The sequence below is a fragment of the Lissotriton vulgaris genome, chromosome 2_1 (genome assembly GCF_964263255.1).
Source record: "Lissotriton vulgaris chromosome 2_1, aLisVul1.2, whole genome shotgun sequence".
NCBI classification, from domain to species: domain Eukaryota; kingdom Metazoa; phylum Chordata; class Amphibia; order Caudata; family Salamandridae; genus Lissotriton; species Lissotriton vulgaris.
The window spans coordinates 811,494,327-811,514,324 of record NC_141687.1 but is presented as its reverse complement, the minus strand read 5'-3'; the positions used below and the strand labels follow the sequence as shown (position 1 = coordinate 811,514,324).

The 19,998-nt window shown below is 48.9% G+C and overlaps 1 protein-coding gene across 1 annotated transcript in view; it reads right to left on the bottom strand.

Moving 5' to 3' along the window:
• Positions 1 to 19,998, bottom strand: part of AGPS (alkylglycerone phosphate synthase) — a 760,022-nt gene that overhangs the window by 407,171 nt on the left and 332,853 nt on the right. The window contains exon 10 of the mRNA XM_086956197.1: positions 2,650 to 2,758. Within this exon, the coding sequence (XP_086812323.1) occupies positions 2,650 to 2,758 (109 nt within the window). The remainder of the gene's footprint in view (positions 1 to 2,649; positions 2,759 to 19,998) is intronic.

Here is a 19,998-nt window from a genome sequence, read left to right as displayed (position 1 = left end):
CTTTGACAACCTTAAAGGGCCAAACCCCTTCCCACATTATAATGTGAAGCAGAAGACATGAATGGTATTGCTAATTTGATATAACTTATTAAACCTCATTCGATATCACGGCTGGCCTGGCCATTTATCCCATTGGGCATTTTTTCAGGGGGCGGGAGGATTATTGACTTAAGCCATTGACAGCTGTTTTATGATGACCCGCAAGCACTACTGCTGGTGCCTCTGTTACCCAAGGATAATTATAGCAGGCTCAGCATGGGCTTCGGGGGGGGTGGGGGAGAGAAAGAGAGATCAGAGGAGGGCAGGAGTGGAGAGAGATGGACAATGGATTGATGGAAAAAGAGAAAGCTAGTGAGAGGGTATGAAGAGAGCTGAGCCAATTTCAATTCTCCGTCCAACCCAACAAGTATACTGAAAGGTTAAAAACAAGAAATGATAATGTCCATATGTCAGGCTGTTAAACACTGCACCCTGCACTTTCGCAGGCACATAGATTACCCTGCAATCACACGACCAGAGTCTTTTACCACTGATAGCCTAGCACAAGCACCTGTCTGCTCTGATGTGACGGAAATATGGGTACAGCCAATAGTGCATGAGAAGAGGAACAAAACATGTGCGTGGGCAGATAGGGCCGAAGCCAAGAGCTGACATACAGAGGGGATAGTGTCAGCAAGTGCCTTGTGTACCAGGCACACTGTCTTCAACAGGACATATTTCTTCAGAAGTAACATGACAAGAAGTGCACTACGATTTAAAAGAAGCCTGTGGAATTAAATCAAGCAAACGGCAGCTGAATGTGGCACAATCTGAAGGTGACATGTGAACCATGCCAGACTGTATTCACACAGGGTGAAATAGGTGCAAATGTTGTTGTCACAGATCACAGTGCACATTCCATTCCTAGTACATATGTCAAAGAGTTCATAAGGCCAAACTTCTGCCTATGGTGTTGGGCAACGAGTTCCCAGTGTAAAACCTCTATCTATTGTATCTGTCAGAGTTCAGGAAGTACAGCCACTTAGTGCCGTTTCTGGCCAGCTGTTAAATATAAAACCCCTTCTTATAATATTTGCCAGAGAGTTTACAATTTAAAATCCCTTCCCAATGTACTTGTCACTGGGCCACACTATGCAAAGCCCCATCAGACCTTGCTTGACCTGAGATCTCCATTAACATTGTCCAATTTAGTTATGAAAAACGAAACTACTTATTAGGCAGATTGACACAACAATTTTTCAACCATGATCAAAAAGTGGATGGAGACACAGCCCTTCTTTCAGTACTACATCTTACAGCTATCCTGGTGCAAGTCAAAGCCCTTGCAGAGAGCTGTGCTTACAAGATAGACATAAAAAAACACAAGGAAATTCCAAAAACAAAAAGGTTTGTCTCAGGGGGCAACCAAAACGTTTACAGGCTATGGTGATCCACTGGAATGCATATGCTTTTCACAATAAATAATTCAGTGTCAATAAATTTTCATAACAAACACATCAGAAACATGGCTTCTGACCACTGAACCAATCAGACCCGCAACCTTGCTCATTGAATTTGTAAGGTGTTTTGTAGCGCGCTCAATTACTACCGGAGTATCCTGGCGCGAATGACCGCTGGGGAACCCGTCCTGGCTTTCCCTGTGAGATGGTCCCTTGCTGGGTATCTCCAAGGTGAAGCCAGGCATCCCCGGCGTCTGTGGGGGGCCGTTGTAGAGATGAGGCAAGCTTAATGCCCAGAGTTACCGAGTGTGATCACTGCCCAAAGTGGGCACCGAGGCGAGAATTATCAGTCCGCTGACCCTGGTCCGCGACCCTGCCGCGTCGGGAATCGAACCCTGGTCCCGGGCCGTTCTCAGCCTCTGGGTCTGCCGCCTCTAACCAGTGAGCCACACCTCTCTACTGAATTGTCCCAATAACCAACCCAGGCCAACAGTATTGAGATTAAATAAACACAAGCACTCTTTCAGTGGATGAACACAACGTCTGCCCAACCAAATCTAGTAAAGAGTAAAGAACAACGTTTGGGCAGAGCCCTTCTCTAAATACTATAGTTCTTTTACTGTCGATTATTGAAGGTCTACAGACAACTGCACTGGCATGCTAGACCTATTCAAAAAAGTGGCGCTGAAATTGTAGGACTTTGGCCAACTCAAGTCCCTCCTATTTCTGCTTTATATATGTGAGATTGGAGGCACAGCGTGAAGCAAGCATTTGAGAGGAACATCAATAAAAAAGCTACTTGAGCTTCTCACTAAGAAAGGGAACGCGGAGAAGGGAAACGTCAGCAAAAAAAAACAACAACAACACAATTATAGTGATTAGGGAGATGGTCCATGTCCCCCTCTTACAAATCCAGCATGTTCGTATCCTGTAGGCTGAACGGATTTAAATATAGCTCTAAAATAGACCTGCCTCTGATTCTAGGTGGGTGAGGAAAGACAAGTTAAGCACTACAATACAACTAACTGTACAAATGCACAAAACTTCACACTGTAATGCAGCAGCTAGGACATGCTTAGAAGTTTTAGCACTTCCCCATGCAGCATCGCTTGCATAGCAAACACCCTTCCAAGATAATTTTGACATCATTCTAAAAACAATGATACCCCTTGTTTTTAGATGAACACAATGTGAATATGGCTAGCTTTACCTTCAGATCCCATTATGAAATGATGGATATCTGGCCCGGTTGACATTCGAGGACCTTGACAGCTTTTTTCTATTACTCCTCTTGGCGTAACCATTTTTATATGAACAACCTGTCAAAGACATTTAGTAGAATACAGATGAGTAAGCAGGTGGACACGATCTCTACAAACGAGGCATTTCTGAGATACAGAATCGAGAATACTTTCATACTAAAACAAAACATGTTATCCATCGTGTCGTTTCAATTCTATTTATAATTAAGGACAAATACACTCGGCCATCTCTAGGCCACGTTGTTGTGCCCTGCACGCTGCAACACAATTCCTCTGGTTGTGCCACAGTGGAGACAGTGAGAAATATTGCAACCTAATTAGATTAGCTGATACTGGAGGCAAAGCATGCCCTATGCAACAAGGAAATTCCAAAATAGTTCAATCAAATATCACCATTATAGGTCCCCAATACACAGCAGAAGCTAGTGTGGTGACTGGCTCGCACAAAGCTAAATAGAAAAAACTCAGGGGTGTATTTCTTGGCTCCTTGGTTTATACATAGCGTCTCCTCTGCTTGTTCTTTGTTTCATTCTACTGAAAAGGTCAGCATTTAATCAATCTCCCTCTTCAACATCCCGCCCAAGTGTCACTTTGCCCAATGGCTCCCTCCTTTCTCTTCCATGTCTCCCCTTTGAAGGCTGGTGGGCTTCTAGCTCTCTTTCTAGGAAAGTGTGGAGAAATTAGAAGCTGGCTACAAAACGCCATTTACGTGCCTACTTGTACGAGACAGCTGTGAGCCCAAGTCAGAGGAGCACAAGGCCAATCACTGCGCTCTTTTTGGAGGAAAGCGGGAGGCAGCATTGTTCTAGGCCTCTCTGCCCTGCGGCTCACAAGGCTCCGATATTCCGAAATTGAGCCGGGTGTATCGCCAGAGCACGGCGTGAGTAGAGAAGGTGGTGATTGGGCGCGAATCCGGGTGGAGGGGGATTTGGTGGTATCCCGACCGTAGGTCCATCTTTGAGAACCACTTCGAGCCGGACAGCTCTCCAATGATATCATCTATAGTCGGCGTCAGGTGGCACTCACAATTGATGGCGAGATTGGGGATGCGCATGTCCACGCAGATTTGGACAGCGTCGGGTTGCTTTGGTTTCTTCGCTACAACGATGGGAGACACCCACGGGGTGGGACCGCTTACTCTCTCATTGATCCCCGCTCGCTCCATCAAACGGAGCTCCGCTTCAACCTTGGGCCGTAGATGAAACGCGATGCGCCGGTGCCGGAGGGCCACTGGGGCGACGGACTTGTCTATATGAAGGTGAACAGCTGGCACCTTCAGGCATCCAATACCATCGAACAGGGTCGAGAACCCTTGCATCAGATGGTCGAGGCTGTGGGCTTGGACAGTGAGGGCAAAATGGATTAAAATGAGGTCCTGCGCTGTTCAGCACCCCAACAGGAATCCTGAGCCTTCCTTAGACACGTATACTTTGGTCTGTTGGCGGGCGGTGTTGTGGGATAGGTCCGCCCGGAATATCCCACACAGGCGAAGTGGGCGCCTGGTGCCGTAGGCGTACACTTGCACCCTGGTGGGATGGAGTGCTGGGGGATTCACCAGCGTCCGGTACACGCTAGCAGCCATCAGGTTGATTGTCGCTCCTGTGTCGATTAGGGCTGCTACGGCTTGGTCCTGCAAGTTGATGGTGCACATGGGCGCTGCAGACGGCGTGGCCGCAAGGGTGTTCACCATCCGGACTACATGGACCGTGGCGGTGTCAGCTTCGTCGTCATCCATGTCGCTCCTGGTGGTGCTGCCGGGGGGGTGGTTCCACTGTTCTTACTCTCCGGGCTGGGCCATTCTGCCTCTTTCTCGGTGTTGACCAGCATACACTTGCGAAATGATTGACTTTTCCGCAGGCGCTGCAGGTCTTACCGTGTGCCGGGCAGGCTCCCTTGTGGGGCGTGGGGTCTTCGCACCAGGCGCGGCAGCGCGATGATTGGGCAGGCTTGGGAGTCCCTTGCCGGGGAGGCCTTGTGCAGGTGTCTGGGGCGTCGGTCTGTAAGGCGCACACCGGCTCCCTCTTGACCGTGACGGCGGGCTTGGATTCTATATGCGCAGCTCTGGCCTTAGACAATTCCTTTGAGCGCCCGAGCGTGAGTATGTCTCGCATGGGCATGTTTTCGTCTTGTAAGATTCTTTCATGCAGTTTCGAGGACGCGCAGCCCTGGATGAACTGGGCGCGGATTTCATTGTCTGCATCAGGGAGGGTGCACGTGCTGGCTAGTCTCTTTAACCTTGCATAGAAAACATCGACGGACTCTTCTTGGAGTTGGCGGGCTTGGCGGAGTAGGAACCGCTCGTAGTCGACGCTTGCAAAGGGTTCAAAATACGCAGTAATTGCGTCGCGCATTGAGGCGTAGTTTCTGGGCGGGCCGCCTTCCCTGACGTTCTTCGAGATTTCGTGGATGTCTGCACCCCCTAGGTGTAGCAGCATGGCACTCCGCCGTGGAGCTGCAATTTCCGCCGTCTCAAAGAAATTCTCCAGCCGCTCTACCCACTTCTTCCACCGTACAGCCTGTGATGGTGGAGGGGCAGTAATGGTGAAGGGCTCCAAAGGAGGCATATTGGTCATGGCTGCAGAATCCGGGTGTGGGGAATGTGGGTGAGAAACTCTATCCGCTTAGTGGGGCGCACTGGCGAGGGGCGCAACAGGCGGGGCGAAAGTAATATCCCGCTGGCAAGGGACACGTGAAAGTTCTTGGAATGTTCACTCGGCAGCCCAGGGCGGGTCACACAACCACGTGTGAGACTATGTTGAAGGCCTTTGTATTCTGCCCCCGTGAGTGGTGTGCAACAGAGGAGGTCTGGCTGCTGGGGCGATGTGGGCCCACTGCCGGCCAGGGGGTGCCGGCCGAGACTGTTGGTGAGCGTGGCGCACTCAACTGGAGCGATGCGGGCCGGGAGACAACGTAGGCCGCAGCCGGGTGCGCGCCCATGCATGGCCGGGAAGGCAGGCCGCAAAGACGGGCAGAACGTAGCCGAGCGCTGACGGTGGGAGAGCAGCTCTCGGCACCGGGGACCCAGACGGAGCAGGAGGAGTGAAGGGGCACACAAGCCCGCGATGCAGGGCCACAGCAGCACGTGGGAGGTGCTGGGGAGACTAGGTAGGCTGCTCGGGGGACCACAGCGGGCCGCTCCCTTGATGTCTGCGTGGGGAGCACGAGTGGGCACGGCCGGGTGGCGAGACCACCACGTCGTCAGTGTAGTGTTGTGTGGGCCCCACGTAAAGAAGTACACGCACACACGTTTAACTTGCACTGGTGGCCAGCAACTAACTGAACCACGCCAAGAGCCCTGGGCTATTTATTGACTGGGCTGCGTGCCGGTCCGCGCGGACGCAGGGTCAGCCCATTTATACCACGCTTGGAAGGGGAGTGGCTCAGCATTCCCACAGGCGGGTTTAACATGGGCTAGCCCGATCACGGGCTACATTACAGGTTAGATGTGAGGACGATTCCGATGCTGAGCAGCTTGGCTTTAATGAAAGCCTTTGAAGTGGCCGTCCATATCATTAAGTAGCCACACCCTTACAAAACTGCATGTGTGCTTATTATTTTTAGCTACCCATCAGAGTAAAGTACCTACATCTCTTCTCACCAACCCTGGGGATGGGGATGCTGTAGGTTCCAGGAAGACAGAAAGACTAATGGGCCTATTCTACTGTGGCCTGGGACTGACCAGCCCAACAACACCCACTTTTTGTTTAAACCATCTTACCTTTGTGTCTTGTGGGCTTTTCTGCCTGCCGGTGGGGGCATATACTTCACAAAAACTGCGATCAAATGAGTAAACTTTCCATATTCAACAGAAAGGTGAGGCATAAATGGTGTTAATGTGGTTCATAGTGCTAAGATAGGCTTCTTAAAAGGCCCGCTTCAATTTGTGAACACTATCTAAGCTAATGCAGTTATCTACAACTTGATAGGAATGGTTCAATGTATGCTCACCATCGGCCCCTAACCATCCCATGCTTCCCAGGGCAGACACACTATTTATAGACTAGTTCTGCTGTGGCACAGTAGTCCTTACCATGGAGCCAATCAGCCAGTACAGAGACATCAGCCGACTTCCATTTCTACAAAATATCCTTTCTGGCACTCATAATTCACAAGGCTAGCAACTGACCAGAATCACACAACCCCCACCACTCTTTCGTGATTCCACTTAGTGCCATTTTGAGGTCTTTAATGATTAGCCTCACTGCAACTTGTTTTAGAGGCTGGTGTATCTTAGACCAAATGTCAGTGATGACTGGGCAATCCCATACCAAGTGTAAAAAGCACCGGCAAAACCAATAGGTCTGGCATTGGCTGCCAGCTGTTTGGCAATTTTATTTTTGTTTTGTAATGGTTTTAGCAAATATTTATTGTTCAGAAAGCTACGAGTCCCTTATTGCTTCTAAAGAAAAATTGGCTAAAGGCAAAGGTCTAAAAAAAAAAAAAAAAAGAAGAAACAAAGCACATTACCATGCTATACCCGCACTGATGAAAACTACCGTGTGTGGATGTCCTCATTGTGAAATGGCAGCATGGTGTATCTAATAGTAAAGTCAGTCAATGGCTGAAGTGGGCTAATAATGCCCCTTGTCGCATGCTGGAGTGGGTGGAAGAAAAATGTACATGACACAATCACAGACTAATGGATGAAGTCTTCCTGAAAACCCCTAAAAAGTAAGAAATGTGTTACTTACCTGTAACTGCAGTTATCCATTATTGGTGTCTTTCATAGATTCACATGCCTGAATCATTCCCCGTCGTCGAGACGGGAGTCTCCGGTACATAGAAAAGTAATGTCCTATAGACATACATAGAGAAAAGTAGGCCTAAGGGCCTTGCCTTAGTAGCCTATCTATGTCCTTTTGTAAAAAGGACCAAACTCCAGAAGGTAGCCAATCAGCTCCCTCTAGAACCTTCCTGTCAGGAGCCTCAGTCTCTCAGATTTTCGTACGCACCAAGCTAGGTAGGCGTAATACTTGTTAGAGAAAGAAGTGAGTCCTTCCAGGGGAGGCGGGAGGGTTGCATGGGAATCTATGAAAGACACCAATACTGGATAACTGCAGTTACAGGTAAGTAACGCATTTCTTATCCAGTATTATGGGTGTCTTTCATAGATTCACATGCCTGAATCAGAGTAGTAAACAGTACATTATGCACATTTCTGATGGAACAGCATACAGTAGTCTTAGATAATACATATACTACTAAAAGCCATCAACAAGTAACAAGAAATAAGTAAATAAATGTGCATACCAGCAATGGATGGCGGGAAGGAGGAAGGCTCACCTCACTGGAATAGATGGCGATGCACAGCCTGGCCTACTGCTGCATCCTGCATCAGTTCCGTATCCAGACAGTAGTGCCTGGTGAAGGTATGCGGCGACTTCCAGGTCGCTGCCCTGCAAATGTCCAATATTGGCACCCCAGCAAAGAGCGCTGCCGATGTGGACACAGCTCTTGTAGAATGAGCTCTTACTTTGGAGTGTAATGGACGTCCTGCTTTGTCGTGGAAAAAGGCAATTGCCGAAGATATCCATCGTGAAATACTTTGCTTGGAAAGCGGCATGCCTTTTCTTGGTCTACTGAAAGCGATGAAAAGCTGGTTCGTTTTCCTAAAATGTTTTGTCTTGTCGAGGTAAAATTTAAGACACCTCTTCAGGTCCAAAGAGTGCAGAGATCTTTCAACTGCAGTGCTTCGATTTGGGAAGAAAGATCGGAGGACTAGAGGTTCATTTAAATGAAAGTCCAACGGGACCTTAGGAATAAAGCGAGGGTTAGTTCTTAAAACCACTCTGTCTTCCTTGAACTGCATGAAGGGATTTTGTATTGAAAGAGCCTGTAGTTCGTTGACCCTTCTTGCTGAGGTCAGGGCCAAAAGAAGGGCTGTTTTCCAGGAGATGTATTTGACATCTGCTCTGTGAATAGGCTCGAAAGGGTGCTTCATCAACTGGTTGAGGACCACATTAAGATGCCATGTTGGTGGAACTCTCCGTGGGCGAGGAAAGGATCTGTAAAGCCCCTTAAGGAATTGTTTTATTAACCTGTGTGACAAGAGAGAGGGTCCTTTTGAAGTTCTTGTAAAGCGAGAAATTGCTGCCAAATGTACTCTGATAGAGGCATGCGCAAGTCCCGCCTGTGCCAGGTGTAGCAGATATGGTAGTAACTGCTCCGGAGTAACCTTAAAGGGATGTAGATCTTTGTCCTTACACCAAATGCAAAAGCGTTTCCATTTTAACGAATAGGTCTTATTCGTGCTCTCTGCTCTTGCTTTTGCGAGGACATCTTTGCACTCCTGCGGAACGTCTAGTTGACAGAACTCTCTGTACTCAGGAGCCAAGCCGATAATCTGAGAGATTTCAGATTCGGGTGCTGTACCTGGCCGTTGGACATCGTGAGCAGGGACGGATGTTGGCCCAGACGGATTGGCGGGTGGACTGAGAGGCGATGGAGGTCCGTGAACCAATGCTGCCTCGGTCAGAACGGGGCAATCAGAATCAGGGTGCAGTGTTCTGTCTTCATTTTTCGGAGGACGCTTGGTATCAGGGGAAATGGCGGAAATGCGTACGCAAACACGTTGCGCCATGCGATGGAAAATGCATTTCCGAGGGACCGCAGTTGGGGATGCCAACTTGCGAAGTTGCAGCATTTGGCGTTCTCCCAGGTGGCAAAAAGGTCGATCTGCGGTCTTCCCCATTCCGAAAAGATGTGATCCAGCACTTCTTGTTCCAGCCTCCATTCGTGGGACAGCGATCTCGGTCTGCTTAGAGCATCTGCTATGATGTTGTCCTTGCCTGGGACATACTCCGCTCACAACGTGATACTGTGGAGCACAAGCCAGTTCCAGATTTTCTGCGATTCGCGAGATAGTGTGAGCGAACGCGTTCCTCCCTGTTTGTTCAAGTAGTGCATTGTCGTAGTGTTGCCGGCCATGACAAGCACTGGGGAGTTCTGGATGCGCGGTAGGAAAGCTTACAGAGATAGAAAAACTGCCCTCAGCTCTAGGAGATTGATATGGAGCGGCTTTTCTTGGTCCGTCCACTTGCCGCTGATCTGCAGCTCTTGAAGGACCGCTCCCCAACCCTCTAGGGAGGCATCCGTAGTGATCACGTGTGGGGCTGCAGGCAGCAGGAATGTTAGTCCTTGCGAGAGGTTTTTGGACGACCTCCACCATAGCAAGGCTTTGGACATTTGCTGTGTTATCACAATGCGATCCTCGAAAGAGCCCGTGCTCGGAGTCCATTGCCTGGTCAAGGCCTCCTGCAGAGGGCGCATTCTGAGCCGACAGTGTGGAATAAGTAGGATACATAAAGACATCATCCCCAGGAGGGACTTGAAAGTACGGACCGGCAAAGTTTTTCTCGAGGCAACTGCGGTGGCCAGAGTGATAAGCTTGTGCTTCCTTTGCTGAGATGGAAATGCTTTTGAACATTCTGTATCCAATGTCGCCCCCAGAAAGGAAAGAACTCTGGAGGGCTGTAAGGTTGACTTCTCGTGGTTGAGCATCAGACCCAGTTGCTGGAAAAGATAGAGACAGGCGCTGGAAGACTTGACTGCGCCTTTCAAAGATGGTCCTTTTACCAGCCAGTCGTCCAGGTATGGGAAGACTTGGTGTCCTTGCTGACGTAGGAAGGCTGCCACTGGGAGAGGCACTTGGTGAAAATTCTGGGTGCCGACTTGAGGCCGAATGGGAGGACACAGAATTGATAGTGCTGACCTGCCACTGCAAATCTGAGAAATTTCCTGTGGCCTTTGTGTATAGGGATGTGGTAGTATGCATCTTGCAGGTCTACAGACGTCATAAAGTCTCCTTCCTCTAGTGACCCCAAGATCTCTTGGATAGTCACCATACGGAACGATTGACTCTTCAATAATGTGTTGAGTGCCCTGAGGTCTAGGATGAGTTTTTTTGAACAAAGGCTCTTAGCTTTTTTAGAAAATAGAACAAATACTATATAGAACACAATAGGCTACTATATGTTTAGCTTCCTTGTCCAGCCGGGCAAGGAATTTATTTTTCAACAAATAGAAGGTAAATGGTTATAATACATTTCTACAGCAGTAGCAAGACACAATCCTGTGCTGTACTGGGAGGAAAAGAGAAAATAGGAAAGGGTGAAAGGGGTGTTTCAGGCAAAAGAAAAGAGCAGGCAGGGCACTGTTATAAGTAAAGAATATTGACAGTATTGCCTGGAGTAGTACATACAACACCAAATATAAATTATTCTCATGTATGACCACTCATGGGTGTCGACGTTTCGATCCCTCGCTCAATTAATAAAGGGGATCATCTTCAGGACTTATGTAATTAGAATTGCCTGAATTAAGAGCGCCTCATGATTAGAGGTATCGGTTGGTGAGGTTGGTTAGGCACGTTGGTCCTAATAATTCCTTAGGCAGAGTGCTAATGGTATCGCCGGGGCTTGTGGTAGTGGGGCAACCAGGTACTTATTCCTTGGATCGCAAGGCTGAATCCCTGATTGTTTACTTAGAAGTAAAGTATTTGCGGCTTCCTTGTTGTGCCGGTTGCGGCATGGAGCGGAACGTTCAATGTTGCTGCAGTTCCAATTAAAGAGAGATATGGACGGGAGGCTCAATGGCCGTCGCCGCAGTTCGAACAACGTCGATGATGAGCCGCGGGTCAGAATTGAGCTCTCCCCACAGGTTTTTGTATCTATGCTCCTCATTTTTTAGAGCATCCCACCTTTGGTACACCTTACCGCTGGTCTTTTAAGGATTTAGGATAGGGTGGGTCTTTTAGGGGGCTCATACCATCCATCTCCTTGGTCCTGATGAATACCGGGAATCTTCCCTAACGGTTGAAACATGTTGACCAACGCACTATGAACACATATTGAGATATGTAGGTCGTAACTCCCCTTCCAGTATCTCACTTTTATTATTTTATCATTGTCCAGTTGCTTTTCAATAAAATTCATTCTTACAAAGTTAAACCAGGACAATTTTTAACACGTTTTTTGCACTTACATCCCACATCCTGCTCCACTGTATTACAGGTGTCGAAGCACACCCTGGTGACGCTAGGCCACCAGGGTGGACCCCGATGATGAAGCATGTCACCACTAGGTGATGAGTGAGGGGTTTTTAGAAAAGGAATAATTATTCCAATTTTGGAAAACCTTCAGCCTACACATCGGGTGATACTCCTTCATTTGTTTTTCAATATCCGAGACCAGGGGAACAGGAGTATTCCTCGTCCATCATAAGTGGACACAATCCCTTACTCTCTCTTTTGTTTTCTCTGAACTCAGATTTTCCCCAGGTAAACTGCAACTGGGTATCATCTGCATATGCTATAATTTTGACCCCCAGTTCTTCAGCCAAATAGATCAAAGGGGAAACAAAGATTAAAAAGGAGGGGACTCAAAGAGGACCCATGCGGCACGCCAGTGGTCACTTTTTGCAGCCTGGAGGAGAAAAGAGGAAGCCAAACCTGTTGTGTGCGTCCCTCCAAAAAAGATTTTAGCCAGCTCAAAGCAGCACCCGAGATCCCCACTCTTGCAAGGCGGGTAAGCAGCAGCGAGTGGGGGACAGTATTGAATGCTACTGAGAGCTCCAACAAAACGAGAGCAGCCCTCCCGTCAGCATCCAGACACTCCTGAATAGCTTCCGAGACTTCCACCTAGGCCGACTCAGTGCTATGAGAGGCTCTGAATCTGGATTGAGCTGGATGAAGCAGGCCGGCACCCTCCACAAAATCAGTGAATTGTTTATTCACCACCTTTTCAGAGGCCTTAGCCATGATAGGTAGGAGTGAGATAGGGCGGTAATTAGCTGGAATCAGCGGATCCAGTGTGTGTTTCTTTAAGAGGGGCAAGATCTTGGCCTGCTTCCATAATGAAGGAACCTGAGCCTTCTGAAGGAAGAGACTAATACGTTTATTGACATCCGGGTTCACAGTCTCAGCGACCGAGGCAAGAAGCCTGGCAGCACAGGTCTCAGACGGGGAGCCTGACTTCAGAGCCTTGAGGATCTTCAGTGACTCAGGAAGATCAATAGGGAAAAAAATCTCTCAGAGAAGGCGACTCAGCATGCAACGTGTCCAGGGGCGGGGGCCTCACCAAAGGAAGTTCACCTAGCGTAAAAGACGCCTGAATAGAGTGAACTTTATCAATAAAAAAGTTTGACAGTGCCTCACACCAGGCATTGGACGCAGGAAGAATAGCAGATTCCACTCTAGGGGCCATAAAACTCTGGACAAAAGAAAAGATCTCCCTAGAGTTATTCCTAGCTAGATCAATATGATCCGTGTAGTATAGACTTTTAACCAAAGCTATAAAGGAATAATAAAGCTTCTGAACCTTTCTGAGGTTCAGTTTAGCCAATGGACAATAGTCCAGCCGCCATAGTCGTTCTAACTCTTTGCAGTGTTTTTTGTGCAGTCTTAGCTTGTTCGAGAACCACGGCTGGGATGCAGAGTTTTTCGGCAGCTTGTGGAGAGACGTAGGATGGAACCGGGCCACCGCCCTCTTAATCCAACTGGAGAAACTACCCAGGGCAACCTCCAGATTAGCATAAGAAGCTGGTCTAGAATCAGCTAGAACTACACTAAAGGACATCGGATCAATTTTAGCAGTTAAAGTATCCTCCCATAATAACAGAACTCATCAAATGAGGGGCTAATACATGTGATAATTCAGCAGAAATGCCCTTTGAACTACATTTGGGGCATAGACGCTAATTGGTGTGATATCCCTGCATTCAATCATACTGTGACCACAACATATCTTTCCCCTTGGTCAATGATATTCCCAGTATGTTGGAATGAAGTCCCAGTATTTATCCATATTAATGTGCCTCAGGCTTAGGCCGAATAGGTGGAGTAATATGCCTGAACCCTCCATATGCATTGCAGTGCTGTGCCTTCTTTAGCGATTAGATGCTTCTACTGGAGGATCTTTAACAAACAAGAAACTACTCAACTCCCACACTCACCCAGGACAAGAAAGGCAAACGCCCCCAAACTAAACTGTCACTCAAAACTCAAACCTACGCCGGTGCATGGACTGCACTACAATCAAGGGGGGGTGGGGAGGGAGTCGTGAAATCACAAGGGTATTCTCCACTACTCCCCTCATCCTAATGAACAGCATGATCCTCAGACGTAGACCCAAGGGGCTGGTATACCAGCATCAAAAGGGTTGTTCCCTGATTTCCACCCACCACTGGCCACCGGTAGTGAAAGCAAAAAAAATGGGGGACCGAGGAAGAGAAGTTAGGGTAAGCCTACAAATGCACACATTACTATGTTTACACTATACGAGTTAGTCAGCAGTGCTAGGTTTCACCATAAACATTATAGTTTCAGAGTCAGTGAGTGGGGTATATTATCCGTCTTAATCCAAGGGATGGTCAGACCCATCCACCACAGTTGAAGCCAGGCTAGCCCTTCCACCACTCATTGATGCCGCCACCTCAAGAGCTCTTTGCTGTTCTCAGAGTCTTGTCTCCTGAGGGGGCACCTCCATGAGGTTCTTTGTTATTGGAGAAAATAGGACTAGGACCAGCCTGTGGGTGCTAGTCAATCCATTCACATACTTCTTGCATGTTCTGAAGAACTGTACTCCGTCCGGCGTCGCGATTCTGAGTCTGGCAGGCAACAACATGCTATATGCCACTCTCATTTGCCAGACGTGCCTCTTGGCTTCCAGAAATGGTGTCCCCTGTTTCTGTACTTCTATGGTGAAGTCCGGAAAGATCACTATTTTGCTGTTTTCCAATTTAAGCTCACCTTTCTGCCCTGGCTTGACCAGTATATGATCCCGGTCCTTATAATGTAGGAGCCTGGCAAACACATGTCGTGGAGCTGCCCCATGGGCGACTTTTCAGCCATTTCTCCAGGAATGACAGCATGTTCCCCTCGATTCATTTGGGCAGTCTCAGAACACGAATATTGCTCCTGCTGGGTCAATCAATCAATCAAGACATTTATAGAGCGCACTACCGACCCGTAGGGTCTCAAGGCGCTGGGGGGATGGGGGTGCCGTTACTGCTCGAACAGCCAGGTCTTCAGCTTCTTCCTGAAGGAGAGGTGGTCTTGGGTCAGGCGCAGATTGGTCGGGAGGGAGTTCCAGGTTTTGGCGGCCAGGTAGGAGAAGGACCTTCCTCCTGTTGTCGCTCTTCGGATGCGGGGGACGGCGGCGAGGGCGTGGTTGGCTGAGCGGAGGTGGCGTTTGGGAGCGTAGAAGTTGACTCGGTTGTTGAGGTAGCTCGGGCCTTGGTCGTGTAGGGCTTTGTGTGCGTGGGTGAGGAGGCGGAAGGTGATTCTTTTGTTGACGGGGAGCCAATGCAGGTCTCTGAGATGTCCGGAGATGTGGCTGGTTCGTGGGATGTCGAGGATGAGTCTGGCTGAGGCGTTCTGGATCCGCTGGAGTCTTTTCTGGAGCTTGGCGGTGGTACCGGCGTAGAGGGCGTTGCCGTAGTCCAGACGACTGGTGACGAGGGCCTGGGTGACGGTCTTCCTGGTCTCGGTGGGGATCCACCAGAAGATCTTCCGTAGCATGCGTAGGATGTTGAAGCACGCCGAGGAGACGGCGTTGACTTGCCTGGTCATGGAGAGGGAGGAGTCCAGGATGAAGCCCAGGTTGCGTGCGTGGTCTGTTGGTTTGGGTGCGGTGCCCAGGGCGGGAGGCCACCAGGAGTCGTCCCAGGCGGAGGGCAAAGAGCCTAGGATGAGGACCTCCGTCTTGTCTGAGTTCAGTTTCAGGCGGCTGGTCGTCATCCACTCGGCTACCTCTTTCATTCCTTCGTGCAGATTGGCTCTGGCGGCGGCGGGGTCGTTGGTCAGGGAGAGGATCAGCTGGGTGTCGTCGGCGTAGGAGATTATGTTGAGGTTGTGTTGGCGTGCGATGGGCGCGAGGGGGCTCATGTAGACGTTGAAGAGGGTGGGGCTCAGTGAGGATCCTTGAGGGACGCCGCAGATGACTTCGGTGGCCTCTGACTTGTACGGTGGTAGGCGGACTCTCTGTGTTCTTCCGTCGAGGAAGGAGATGATCCATTCCAGAGCCTTCTCCTGGATTCCGACGTTGCTGAGGCGCTGTACTAGGGTGCGGGGGCAGACAGTGTCGAATGCCGCGGAGAGGTCTAGGAGGATGAGGGCCGCTGTTTCTCCGTTGTCCATCAGGGCTCGGATGTCATCGGTGGCGGCGATGAGGGCGGTCTCGGTGCTGTGGTTGGCTTGGAAGCCAGACTGTGAGGGGTCGAGGGATCCATTCGCCTCAAGGAAGGCGGCCAGCTGTTTGTTGACGGTCTTCTCGATGACTTTGGCTGGAAACGGGAGGAGCGAGATGGGGCGGTAATTCTTGAGTTCGGTGGGATCCGCTGTGGGTTTCTTGAGTAGAGCGCTGAGTTCGGCGTGCTTCCAGCTCTCAGGGAAGATGGCGGTGTCGAAGGATGTGTTGATGATGTCTCGCAGGTGGGGTGCGATGACAGCGTCGGCCTTGTTGAAGACGTGGTGGGGGCAGGGGTCGGTCGGAGATCCTGAGTGGATGGAGTTCATTGTGCGGATGGTGTCTTCGGTGCTGATCGGAGTCCAGGCGCGGAGGGTGGTGGTGGGGGGCGGTGGTTCGGTCTTGGCGTTCGTTGGTTGAGTGCTGAAGCTGTTGTGTATGTCCGCGATCTTGTTGTGGAAGTATGAGGCGAGGGAGTTGCAGAGGTCTTGCGATGGGGTGATGTCGTTGTTTCCTGCGCTGGGGTTGGAGAGCTCTTTCACGATGTTGAAGAGTTCCTTGCAGTTGTGTGCGTTGTTGTCCAGCCGGTCCTTGAATGCAGTTTTCTTGGCGGCGCGGATCAGCTGGTGGTGCTTCCGGGTGGCAAGCTTGAAGGTGGTCCTGTTGTCCGGTGTTGGTTCCCTTCTCCAGACTTTCTCGAGGGCTCGGCAGTTCTTCTTGGAGCTCTTGAGTTCGTCGGAGAACCATGGGGCTTTCTTGCTGCCGGGTCTGCTGGGCGGGGTCCTCAGTGGGGCGAGCTCGTCCGCGCAGTTGCTGATCCACTTCGTGAGGTTGTCTGCGGCCTGGCTGGGGTTCGCTGAGCTGGCAGGAGGGTGCTGGCTCAAGGAGGTGGCGAGCTGGTCGGCTGTGATCTTGTTCCAGCTTCTGCGGGCAGCCTGTTGCTGGTGGTGGTGGGTCGTCGTTCTTTTGAAGGTGAAGTGGACACAGCTGTGGTCCGTCCATTGAAGCTCTGTGGCGTGGCTGAAGGCGATGTCTGTGCTGGATGAGAAGACTGCGTCGAGTGTGTGTCCGGCGAGGTGGGTGGGGGTGGACACCAGCTGCTTGAGTCCAAGATTGGCGAGGTTGTCGAGCAGGGTGCTGGTGTTGCGGTCGCTGTTGTTCTCCAGGTGGAAGTTGAGGTCCCCCAGGAGGGTGTGCACTTGTTACAACGCATTTTTTACAACGCACTACTGTTACAACGCATCCATTACAACGCGGATACTGTTACAACTCATGTTTTTACAACGCATTTTTTTACAACGCAGGTACCTTTACAACGCATACCATTACAACGTAAGTATTGGTAAGTATATAGTTAGATTTTAAATGTTATATGTTTGGGGTTAAGGGGTATTTTTAGGGGTTAGGGTCAGTTTTGGGTTTTTGGGTAAAGGGGTATTTTTAGGGTTCAGGGTCAGTTTTTAGTTTTTGGGTAAAGGGGTATTTTTAGGGTTCAGGGTCAGTTTTCAGTTTTTGGGTAAAGGGGTATTTTTAGGGTTCAGGGTCAGTTTTCAGTTTTTGGGTAAAGGGGTATTTTTAGGGTTCAGGGTCAGTTTTTAGTTTTTGGGTAAAGGGGTATTTTTAGGGTTCAGGGTCAGTTTTTAGTTTTTGGGTAAAGGGGTATTTTTAGGGTTCAGGGTCAGTTTTCAGTTTTTGGGTAAAGGGGTATTTTTAGGGTTCAGGGTCAGTTTTTAGTTTTTGGGTAAAGGGGTATTTTTAGGGTTCAGGGTCAGTTTTCAGTTTTTGGGTAAAGGGGTATTTTTAGGGTTCAGGGTCAGTTTTTAGTTTTTGGGTAAAGGGGTATTTTTAGGGTTCAGGGTCAGTTTTCAGTTTTTGGGTAAAGGGGTATTTTTAGGGTTCAGGGTCAGTTTTTAGTTTTTGGGTAAAGGGGTATTTTTAGGGTTCAGGGTCAGTTTTCAGTTTTTGGGTAAAGGGGTATTTTTAGGGTTCAGGGTCAGTTTTCAGTTTTTGGGTAAAGGGGTATTTTTAGGGTTCAGGGTCAGTTTTTAGTTTTTGGGTAAAGGGGTATTTTTAGGGTTCAGGGTCAGTTTTTAGTTTTTGGGTAAAGGGGTATTTTTAGGGTTCAGGGTCAGTTTTTAGTTTTTGGGTAAAGGGGTATTTTTAGGGTTCAGGGTCAGTTTTTAGTTTTTGGGGTACAGGGTAAAAATAAATTACATTTAATTTAAATTTAAATTATTTAATAGTAAATAAATTAAATTAAATTACTTTGCATTATTTTTGGGGTTGAGGGTCAGTTTTGAGTTTTTGGGGTACAGGGGTACAGGGTAAAAATAAAGTTATAATTTTTTTAATTTACAATAATTAATTTTAATTATATTTAAAAAAATTTTTTTATTTTTTTGGGGGTGTTTAGGGTCAGTTTAGAGTTTCTGGGGTACAGGGTTACATGGTAAAAATAAAGTAACATTAATTTAAATTTAAATTAATTAACGGAAATTAAATTATTTAAAATTACATTAAATTATACTTAAATTATACTTTTAAAATTAAGTTACTATCATATTATTCTTATTAATATATACTTACCAATACATACGTTGTAATGGTCTGCGTTGTAAAGGTACCTGCGTTGTAAAAAAATGCGTTGTAAATACATGCGTTGTTACATGATCCGCGTTGTAAAAACCGCGTTGTAACGGTATGCGGAGTAAAAGTCCGCGTTGTAACATCATATATCCCCCAGGAGGATGTAGTCAGCGGAGGGGAGGGCATGCGGGCTGACGAAGTCGGCGATGTCCTCGCTGAATTGGGTGCGTGGTCCCGGAGGTCGGTAGATCAGGGTGCCTCTGAGGGTGGTCTTCGGGTCGGTGTGGATCTGGAAATGCAGGTGTTCGGCGGTGGTAAGGGTGTTGTCGGTGCTGGTCGTGATGCGGATGGTGTTCCTGTGGATGATGGCGATGCCTCCTCCCATCTGGTTGGCGGTGCGGTCCCTCCGGATGATCTTGTAGCCCTCTGGGATGGCGATGGCGATGTCGGGCGCTGAAGAGGCGTTCATCCAGGTCTCCGTGAGGAAGGCAACGTCAGGGGCCGTGGTGTCGAGGAGGTTCCAGAGTTCGATGGCGTGTCTGTGGACGGAGCGGGTGTTGAGCAGGATGCACTTGAGGTGGGTGCTGCTGGTGTTCGACTTGGCGGGTGCTGGGTCTGTTTTCGGCATCCTCCGCTCGGAGTTCTAATGCATAGACCATCCCTTCCATAGTGTTAAGTCTCACACGGAGTTCTGCAAAGTCTGCAGGGATCTCCATGATTGTTCGTTCAGCTGTCGTGACTCGCTCAACCAGCCGTCTGTGATCGTCTTTAAGGATACCCAGGTTGGCACCCAGAATGTCGATTTAAGTCTCGAGGACACCTCTGGAGGCTGTATGGCCTAGAGGGCGTCCTGTAGGGTGGGACCTTCTGCAAGGCCCTGCGACTGCATGTTCAGTCCGTCACCCTGTGTAGCCAGGTCAGTGACACTTAGGGGAGTCCAGCAGCCTATGTGTCCCATTTCCTAGTGTGTTTGCTCATTGCTGTGATTCAGGGCTGATAAGTCAGTAGGCCTTCTATCGATGACCCCTTGATGGGCCTCCTGAAGTTCCACTAGATAGTGCCATTAAATTAAGGCTGCTCTCTCCACGTGCCGCACCCTCACGTAGGATAACAAACCTTGGAGAAGCCCACTGCTGATTAGAAAAGAAACTTTGCGCTCAGCCCAGCTGTCGTAGAGTGAAAGGCACATTGACTTTAAGAGATGTGTTATCTGCCTAAAGCAGACTTTGAGAACCATGTGAAAATTGCAGCCTTCTCAAAATGCAGTATCAACAATAGGGAGGAAGAGTGCCTTGATGAGGAATAGGAATGAGGCCAGGTCACTATATTGAAGGGCTGTGTTGACTGACAGAGAAAGATGGTTATCACCAGACAAGGCTGACATCTCCACTACTTCTAAATTGGGAGCCCTTCTAGGTGGTATGAATTGGTAAGCCTCTTTAGAAGGCTTATCTGCATTAGAGTATATTGTTCAAGTCTACCCTGCATGATCAGTGTGTAATTCTGGAGCTGAAGACCTCATTCATT